General features: G+C 34.8%; 1 protein-coding gene across 2 annotated transcripts; it reads right to left on the bottom strand.

Moving 5' to 3' along the window:
• Nucleotides 1–37: 37 nt before the first annotated feature.
• Nucleotides 38–10,239, bottom strand: LOC127966245 (coiled-coil domain-containing protein 62). 2 transcript variants are annotated; one of them, XM_052567109.1, is made up of 14 exons: nucleotides 9,731–10,239; nucleotides 9,597–9,637; nucleotides 8,849–8,986; nucleotides 8,263–8,455; nucleotides 7,093–7,259; nucleotides 5,323–5,424; nucleotides 5,058–5,229; nucleotides 4,768–4,884; nucleotides 3,670–3,758; nucleotides 2,968–3,068; nucleotides 1,770–2,297; nucleotides 1,248–1,383; nucleotides 690–908; nucleotides 38–586 (listed from the first exon to the last, which is right to left on the bottom strand). In XM_052567109.1, exons 1-14 carry the CDS (start codon nucleotides 9,801–9,803, stop codon nucleotides 533–535), a joined length of 2,130 nt encoding a protein of 709 aa, XP_052423069.1. In that variant the 5' UTR covers nucleotides 9,804–10,239; the 3' UTR covers nucleotides 38–532. The 2 variants fall into 2 exon arrangements, with proteins under 2 accessions (XP_052423069.1, XP_052423070.1); XM_052567110.1 differs by lacking the exon at nucleotides 1,770–2,297.
• Nucleotides 10,240–10,367: the final 128 nt, after the last annotated feature.

Raw genomic sequence — 10,367 nt, 5'->3', positions numbered from 1 at the left:
AAACACTAAAATGTCACTCTTAAAAGAATAAAGTTAATGACAGCATGTAAAGACCTTTATTGTTCTTTCAAATGTCCTGAGATTAGGCAAATTTCGGTGGCTCCTTGTCCTTACTGTGAGAACAAGACTGCATTTCAGGTGTGAAACAATGATCGGGACAAGAGCCACATCACAGTTCATTATCTCTGAAACCAAACCTGTTTGATGACAGTGAAACTGGAATGACACAAAAAACAACCAGCACCACTGTGTCATCTTGTACGACAGGTTTAACACTTGAAGAAAGTAGTTTATAAATAACGACAGTCTTTACATTGTTCAGAGGTAGTGCTTCTGTAGCATTAATCATTAATGCTTATTTTAATACACATATCATAAAAATAGACTTTGATAAAAATGTAAATCTGTAAAAACTACTTGTTAGCTTCACAAAACTCCTCTTTGGTTGCAAAGAACTGATTTATTTTCAGAAGCTGTGGAGAAGATGGAAGTAAGCGGGGATTCGCTGCTTCTCGTGGCTTTATGGACCACATTACTTGTTTCCTTGATGCAAACGTGGACTGCTTTCGATCTGGGAGTCTCTTTCCTTCAGGACAATAAGGAGAAAATGCCATTTAGCTGCAGTTTCATCTTGAAGCATACTATGCATTAAAGTGTTATGTAAATGAGTTTTGTGATGTAATGGGTACCCCGTGTGTTTGTCTGCTCTCCTGGCTAAGGGTGGAGGATTGGGAGTGGCTGCCGTTGCCATGATTACTTTGGAGGTGACAAATGACATCATGGTTCATTGGGCTCTGAGGTTTCGCTGGGCTCACAGATTTCTTGGTAGAACTCTCCAAACTTGCCACCATTTCCTGAGACTCGGCCAGCAGACGCTGTAACCGTGATGTGGACGAGATGTAGCCCTCCTGCATGGCATGAAAAGACACGAGATGCTAATAATATTGTATTGTACAAAATAAGTATTATTATAAAAAAATATATAATAATCTATTACTCTTGCAACAATAATACAATTTTGTGCCATGCAAAATGAGTATTTATTAATTAAATATTTTACTATTGCAATAATGCTACTGTACTGTAAAAAAGGAACATTTAATAATAATAATATGTTTTTATTATTATTTTACAGGAAAAAAGTAATGCAAATTACAAAATTCACATGGGTTATACTTTTCAAGAAGGAAATATTTTCTATATAAATACAGATGGAGTTGTATTTTTGCATTGTATTGTTGAGCTACCTCATTGCCATGGCGAGCTACATCATTGGCACAGAGTTCAATGCTAAGCGTAGAATCGGGTAAACAGACAGAGCTCCGCCTACTTCTGTGACAGGGGGAGGGGCAATCCAGATGAAGAAGGCTCAGATCTGCTGTGCTAGTTAATGAAGAGAAAGTCACTGTTACGATCAGGCCAACAAAATCAACATTGTTTTTGTTTTTTTGCCTGCTTGATCTTAAAACATACCTATAACCTGCAATATTCAGGGCAATGGATTTTATTATGGTAGGACATAGTAAAACTAAGCTCTCCTTTAATTAGCCACCAAAAAAATATATTTAAAATTGGTGTGTTTTTAGCATCGCCGCAGTGTGGGTCTGATTCCCAGGAAATCCATGACCTGATAAGATTACGATTGAATACAATGTAAGTTACTTTGGATAATGCTTTTAACTGGGGCGGGTTGGGGGACAAACAAGGAACGTTGCATTTGGATTTCGACCTGACTTGCAAGATGTTTTAATAAAGCTAGAGAAGCCTACCAAGAGATTCTTGGACTGATATCCACATCGACTACACAGACAGGAGTTCCTGTCTCTGAATCATAGTCAATGACAGCCATTACATCCACATCAGCTCTAGTGTCACAATACGCTGCCTGACAGTGTGGCTCTTCTGATGGGCTGTCAGCATTATCACAGCAGAGAGACTGGGATGACGGCTCAACACAGTTGTTCGCTCTTTCCCTCATTTCCATCTTGGGTGATTCTTGTTCACTGATGTCACACTGGCTAGTCGCACAGCTGTTCTTAATGTTGGCACCACAGCAACTTTCCACTACAGCTGAAAGCTCTGTGAATTCATGGTTTGTGGTGCTCAAAGCGGTGCCAATGTCATGCTCAAAGTCAGTCTGCGTTTCCATTTCAACACAAGGATGCTGCATTAAAACCGATGGGGCATTTCCACTTGTGCTATGGCACAGGGTGGACATTAGCCCTGTTTCAAGTTCTGTCCCTTCCTGATGATCACTGTTTTCTAGCACATGACTGTCTCCTAAACCAGAATCAGCCCTACGAACACAACAACACTCATAACTCAAGACACTTAGACCTGGGTTAATCGATTTAAAAAGTTGGAAATATTGCTTTGGCAAATAACTGAAATAAGTTAATAAATAAGAACTAAAATTACCAAATGGAAATACAAATACATACTGAAAATGAAATAAAAACTATATAAGAATAAATTAAACCTATAAAAGTAATATTAAATGAACAGAAAATATTACAAATAAAATCTAATTAAAAATAAAACTGACTGGATATGAATAAAAACTTAACTAAAACATTATATTAAACCTACATAGTAATATTAATATTTTATAATATTACAAAAAAACATTAATAAACTAAAATTAAGGTGAAAACTAAACATATAAATTATAAAAACTAATTTAAAATGAAATTACTGACCAGAAATGAATAAAAAACTAAAACATAAATAAAAATATATTAGACTTAAATAGCAATATTTTAAAAAGATAATAACAACAGAAGTGCTATAGCTATATTTCTCTATTACAAATTACTAATAATGAAACTAAAATTAAACTTAAAATATACAAATAATTCAATATATTAAAAAAGTATAATAGTAAAAACAAACAAATACTGTAAAATGTAAAGCCAGTGGCTGAAATAAGTAATTTGATTTTATAAAACAAATGTTGCAGATGCCCACCTCTCATGTGACCTTTGACCCTCATGATGTCGGAGTGTCTCTCTGGCGCTCTCCAAGTTCAACTTCAGCAGCTGGAGGTCATTCTGTTGGCTTTCACACACCTGTCACAAACATATGCAATAATCATAACCCTATCAATCATTTATTATGTGCTGCATTGGTGTGAAGAAAACCCTAACCAATCAAGAGCACTTCTGATGCTTTAAGTACAGAAATATGGATCAGGATTATAGAGAAACATGAAAAGGCTCATTATAAAAAGGGCAAAAAGGTTTAAAAAGTGTAATCATCACTAACTTTAAGTGAAATCCAATAAAATATACAGGGAAAAAAGTAATTTTCTTCAAGCCCTAAAATGATTCAAACTAAACAAGACAAAAAAAAACTAAATAAAAATAATTAAATAAAAAGACACAATTAAATTACAAAAACCGAAAACTAAATATAAAAACTATAAGCATCTCAGTACTAAAGTAACACTGGGTTATAACCTGTTCTTTCAAGATTAATGGTGCTGTTTTAGAAGAGATCACGACCATGTTTAAAACACTAAGTCATGAAAAAGGAACGCAGGAAGTCTTGCAAGCATGCTGAAAAACTGGAAATACAACTCTGAAGCAAATGCAAAGGGCAGAGATTTCTAAAAATGAACGCTGGCTGGCATTGGATGATGTAAAGAGAGGGAGTTTTGAAAGACAGTACCTGCCGCAGACAGAGCAGCTCAGATTCCACTCGAGCTTGTTTTGATCGGGAGAGTTCAAGTAAATCATCCCTCCAGCTTTTATCTTCATCTGGCCAACAGACACCACAACCTCCATTAATTTAAAACAGTGAGCATAAGACTGTAAATTATGTTTCTGCATCTGCTGTTTATATCAGTTTTTAATGGCTCTGTTCTGATCCAGTGAGGGTGAATCTTTCTTTCAAAAATTTCAGACATTACATTTTTAAGACAAATTAAAAAAAATTGGCAATAGGTATTAATAACAAGATCTAAAGTGTTTGTAAAATTTATTTAATAATTTTTACTGGCACAGAATTTAAATCTCACTACAGGAACCGCCTGCTAGCTAATTTTCAGATTTGTAATTATTCATTTATTTATTTTTTAATTAACATTCATGCAGTTACTTGAAAATAACAAGGGTTCCCAAACTAGATCAACTTCATGAGTTGATGAAAAGCTAAATAATAATTTATTAAATACATTATAATTAATAATTAATTAAATCATACAAATATAAAATTAAAACAAATAAATAAATCATTTTTAAAAAAATGGAGAAAAAAGGTTACAATATTAAATGTTTCAAATATATTTAAAAATATCAGATATTGCATTTATTTACATGCATTTCATGTGATTATTTAACTACATCAAAGAACTGTAAACGTAAATTTGTTCTTTAATTATTTAAAAACAAACGGGGAGTACTTAAAGTAAATATTTTAGGTCAACTGATTTGAAAAGTTGACACAAAGTGTGGAAGTCCAATATTAGTTAGATGTTAACTTTTTTTTTAGCAACCAAATAGTCAAATAAAAATAAATACAATACATATAAATAAATGCTGAGTGAATGTGTGTGTGATTACTTTAATTACATTATTTTGGGTGCTGAACAAAAAAAATGTTTTTAATGGTGTCAAATCACAATGCATTCTGGGACCACCTGATTAGTGAAGAAAACATGATGCAATGTTTCTACAGATGTCTCTGTGTCTGAAGCACATCTATGATGCTGTCTAAGGTTGGAAACAGAGCCTATATTACACTATGACACATGCGGTAGTGGCATACTCATCATCTGAAGTTCAACAGAAGTGATGTCTTTCTTCAACAGCTGGTTTTCCTGCTTAAAGCGGATGAGCTCTTCTCTCTGGCTGTTGTTCTCGATGGTTTTCTCCTGAAGCTCGGCTGCACAAAAATTAAAACGTACTGATAGCATCCTGATGAATCCAGCATGAATAGATTCACATGAACATGATTTAGAATGTACTTTTTTAACAGTCGCAGGGACAGTTTCAAAGTAGCTTCTACACAGTATTACATTTCGGAAAAGCGAGAGATTTTGAAATAACAATGTCTACCTTTAAGCTGTGCGTTTTTGTGTCTGCTCTCTCTGAAACGGTGTTTGTGTTCCTCCATTTCTTGCAGTGTTTTGCTCTCACGTGTTCGCAGCTGTTCGAGTGATTTCTCTAGTTCGCAAAGACGACCAGAGAGCTCTAAAATGTGATTGGTGGCCTCAATCATATCTTTATCCTGGTGAAAAAAAATCATGTGCTTACATTATGTGTCTGAATACTCAGGATTTAAGATAATGTATGTGTGCATGAGTGTTTGAGCGTCTTCTACCTTCAGTTTGAGCATGGAGCTGAGCTCCTCCTCGCGCACCTGCAGCTGTCCCACCTGTGATGACAGCATCATGACCGTGGAGTTCAGACTCTGGTTCCGCTCCTATGGATATCAGAAATTATAAGAACAGTTGTCTCGATATTATTGTGGTCACATGATGATATGAAACAAAAGGTTATCCAGAAAAGTGAAGTTTAGTAACTTCTTATTCTAACATAAAAGATCTTTGTTGTGTTTTGGGCCATTATGCTTTGGCACAGTACTGTATCTATCAAACAAGCTAAAACTGAAAGCACAATATGGCTTAATCCCTTCATCAAATCTGTTTTTGCTGCATGTTTTAAAGTGAAGTACACACATTGCTCATGATATGGTGTTTTCCACACCTCAGAACGGCTCCGTTCACAGTGAATGCAGTGAACTCATTTATTGCATGTGCTGTGAGTTTAGCATGCATTTAGGAACACAATGGCCACTAGTTATGCTTCATTTACGTGGCAGATGATTACAACATTACACTAGATTTGAAGTGAGACATGTTTTTGTGAGCCTGATTTCAGTGAAGCTGGAGATTTCCTTCAAAATAAAAGCTCTACTGCCAGTTCTCTCAAAATAAAAGCTTAAAAGTGCAGTATGAATTGCTGACAGCTAGCGGTTTAAATGCAGTCCAAATTCTAAATATTTCTTTAAAGTTTAGAAATTAGGAAAAGATATTGCAATTTCCCGTCTGTAGTTTAAAGCAAAAAATTTATATTTATAATATTTATTTTACAAAATATGGTTATTACTGTCATTGTTGTTATTACTATTATTCTATTCTGATTTGTTTGGCTTCCTAAAACACCAGTGTGAATGTAATTTAGACTGAGATGTTATATCACAAATAAAAAGAGTGTTGAGTTCCCTTTAAAGTTCAAAATTCACTTTTGACTTGACTTTTTTTCTGACTTAAGATTTTTTAGTTATGAACATGGGTTTTAGCTCTTAATTTTGAACTCTCAAAGTGCATTACATTAATTTTAAATTGTGCTAAAAAACAATTAATATCGCAACAAATATTGTATTGTGGACTTCATGTCATGATTTTATCATATCGTGAGATTTTGATAAGGTTACATCCCTAATAACAAGTTAGGGGCCGTTCACTTCGTGCCCAAAAACGTGTGGAAAATGCTAGGCGCGTCGCTTTCTGTTTTCTTCCAAAGCGTTCGGGCGCTTGTGCTCCGGAGGCATCTGTCATTGCGGAGCAACCATGACCTGCACTTTCCATGAAGAGCAGAAGTTTCAGCGAAGAATAAAAGGATTTGCAGCAATAACTTGCAGTAGCTCTGCTACTAAATATATTTAAAACTGGCTAACCCTGTACAGCTATGATCAGCTGTTCCTTCATCTTGGCTGAACTTTCAATGCTGTTATGGGAAAGGATGAAGCTGATTGGTTGGTTCTTGTCACATGACCCGCGGTGCGCTTGCAGCATTCTGAAAAGTTCAAATGTTTTTATCTCGATGCAGTGCATACATCCCTGGAAAAAATGGGCATGTCACACCGTGTTCACATACCGACCAAACTTAGCACACCTTCCGCACATCTACATTTGAAATAACAAACTTGATTGTGCAAAAGATGCGATATGTGAACAGCCCCTTATGGAATGTTTTACCATAAGATAAAGAGAGTGGAAAGTAATGATGTAGGAAGATAGAGGGATGGGAAAAGGAAATGGAACATGCTGGGGCAAAAGTTCAGACCTAAAAACAGATTTGACTTCACCTCCATGTCCTGCTCATGTCTGGTGGTGTTCATCTGTGTGCAGCTCAGCTCGTGAAGCTGCTGTTGTGTGCTGTTGAGCTCTCTGTACAAGTCTTTCTCTCTCGATTCAGCCACCTTCGTCCTCTTACTGAGAGCTCTGATCAACTCGTTACGCTTCTCCAGCTCATCTGAGAAAACACCAGCAGTCAAATACATTACCAGTCAGGTTTGGGATCAGTAAGACCTCTTCTTTTTTTTTCTTTTTTTTAAAGAAATTGATACTTTTAATTAGCAAGTACACATTATTGACTGTAAAATAAAAATATATAAAAAATTAAGCTGTACAACTCATTGCAACATTGACAATAATAAGAAATGTTCCTTTGACAGCAAATCAGTATATTAGAATGATTTCTGAAGAATCATGTGACACTGAAGACTGCAGGAATGATGCTGAACATTCTGCAATTGTATTTTACAATGTATTCAAATAGAAAACAGTTATTTGAAATTATAATAATATTTTACAATGTGTACTGCATTTATGATCAAATAAATACAGCCTTGGTGAGGAGAAGAGACTGTGGCTCTAATTACTTTTAGATTCAAGAAAAATTGAATTTCCTTCAACTATGTTCCAGTTAAATTCTTTAAACACATTTGTTTACTGATACAAAGGTGCAAAAGAAGAGCCATATTTTGAAACTTCAACAGTTCATAATAGTGCTTTCATTTAAGGGGGAATATAGAATTCTTAAAAGTATAGTAGCAAAAACAACCTAATTCTACAGGACAGAAAAAGAGTGGAAATGGTCATTTTAAACTAAATTATAGTGTTTTGGAGCAGAACTTGCAGTGCATCTGGAGAAGTGCTATTAATATTTTAATTATACGATTATTACTATACTATTGATTCTTGAATTAGCTTTTTTATTTCTATACTTTCAGTTTTCATTTTAGTTGAGCATATTAAGTTTAAATTTAAGTAATTTTGTTGTAATGTTTTAGACATTTACCATTAAAGATTAATTTATTTTTATTTCAGTTTTAGATTTAATTCCAGTTAATAATGGTAGTGCGTCAACTTCTTTTAGTTAGTTTTTCACATTTATGTCAGCTTTATTTCAATTAACAAAATTGCATTTAGTCTGAGTTAGATTTTTGTTAACCCTGCTCTGGAGTCACTCTCACCCTCCAGTCGGGCACATCTCTGTTCCAGGATCAGCACTCTCTGACGGTCCTGCTCCCAGGACAACAGCTGCTTGTGATGGGCGGCTGCCATGGTGTTGAGCTCCTGGTCGCGGTCCTTCAGTTCTGCTATGAGAAGCTGCAGCTCCAGACGCTGCCTCTTGATAGTGGAGACCTCCAATCCATTAACTGGGATCTAGTAACAACCCAAAAACAGGTTAATAATTAGTTAACAAAAACACCAAGTCATCCAGGAGTTACCATGCCATTCACAGTTTTAAAGGAATAGCTAAACCAAAAATCTAAATTTGATGAAAATGGATGCTTAGATTCATTAGACGTTTACTGATGGAATGGAGTGATGTGGGTTTCTTGTGGATTAATGTAATGTTTTTATCAGCTGTTTAGACTCTCATTCTGACGGCACCCATTCACTGCAAAGGATCTATTAGTAATGCTAAATTTCTCCAAACCTGTTACTATAAAGAAACAAACTCACCTACAGAGTAAGTTTTCAGCAGATTTTTATTTAATACAATTATATTCTGGAAAACTGGGATTTCAGTTCAAGCCACTTCAAACGTGTTACCTGGAAGTCCTGTGTTAATGAGAAAGAGGACATTGGTTCTGAGAGGTCATGTAGACTCAGTCTCGCAGGCCTTGTTCTGTTTTCATCTCTGAGTTTGGTGGAGGAAAAATCTGGCGCCTCATTAGCAGCAAAAAGATTCTGAAGAATAGAGTATCGTAAGCTCAGAATCAGATCTTTTATTCACCAATAAGTGTTAAATTGTAGATATAACTGCTTGAACTAAAAACAAGGTTACAATAAATACAAAGGAACAAAAACACGTCACAATATAGATAAATCAACAATGTGCCATATAAACTATGCAAACAGAATACACATTACACATTCAAAGTGTAATTAGTATTTAATAAGTTTAAAGAGAAAATTGAAGCTTTATAACAAAAGTGGAGAGAAAACATTCCTTTTTAGTTATTTTTCATGATTATTTTCAAAAGATTAGCTATCAGTCAGAATAGCTATTGTGCTCATCACAAGACATCTGTTTTCATCATTTTAGCACCAACATAGATACATCGCAAACATCAAATAACACAAACGGAATATAGTGACTAAAAATGTTAAATATTATTTTTAGCTTCTTCAAAGTTAACATGCAATTTATTCCAGCTCTGTACACTCTCTCAACCAACTTAATGAGTTGCATCATGAGATAGTATGAGTCTCTGTGTATGATAGACACTTGTTAGTGGCCCTTCACTATCCATTAATGACCGATACTTTACATAAAACGATTTAAAAAACAACCAACCTTTTTTAGAGGAGTACTGTGCCAGGGCTCTACTGGAGATCCTGTAAATGAATTAATTAATGCAAAGAATAATCATCATGTTTTATATTTGAGGGGTTTCTACTATTCATTCATGTTTACATGAGGTTTGTCACCTTTTGATATCGAAAAACTTCCAAGGGTTTTAGAGTTTCTTGTTTCCTTGAAGCCCTCCATCACGTCTCGCATTGAAACACTGACAGACAAATGTCTGAACTAGCAGACAAGACTTGGTTTTACTACTAACTTCACTTTAAATGAACAAAACAGCAGCGCCAACATCATAGCGATGCACAATATCAATATCTTGTTATCGGTGCCTGATTATGACACACAGTTTAGTTTGATTGTTTTTAAACATGCATTATTTAAGTGTAAACAAAACACTCGGGATTAAAAAACAACAATAAATGCAACCTAAACAGCCTAACTCATAATCAAAATCACTTTTAAGTTTTAAAAAGTGTGCAATTAAATATTTGCATTCAGATTCAGTGTGAAATGTATGTAATAAGAAGCGGGTGATTATTTTCGGAATTCTCAAACGGCATGTTAGGATCCGCGCTTAACGGGGCTGTCCAACGAGATGCCTGGTTTAAAATATTAGTTCAAAATTCTGTTTACACGTATGCTTTTTCATTCGGTTATATAAAATGTCTTATATAAAAGTCGCATTACAGATTTTTAAATTATTATTTTAGTATAACCCGAAAATATGTAATCACGAAGTACGTACGTAACACGGCAAAAGCG

This window comes from Carassius gibelio, chromosome B10, assembly GCF_023724105.1.
Source record: "Carassius gibelio isolate Cgi1373 ecotype wild population from Czech Republic chromosome B10, carGib1.2-hapl.c, whole genome shotgun sequence".
In the NCBI taxonomy this organism is placed as follows: domain Eukaryota; kingdom Metazoa; phylum Chordata; class Actinopteri; order Cypriniformes; family Cyprinidae; genus Carassius; species Carassius gibelio.
The sequence above is the reverse complement of the archived record's forward strand: the minus strand, read 5'-3'. Positions and strand labels throughout refer to the sequence as shown.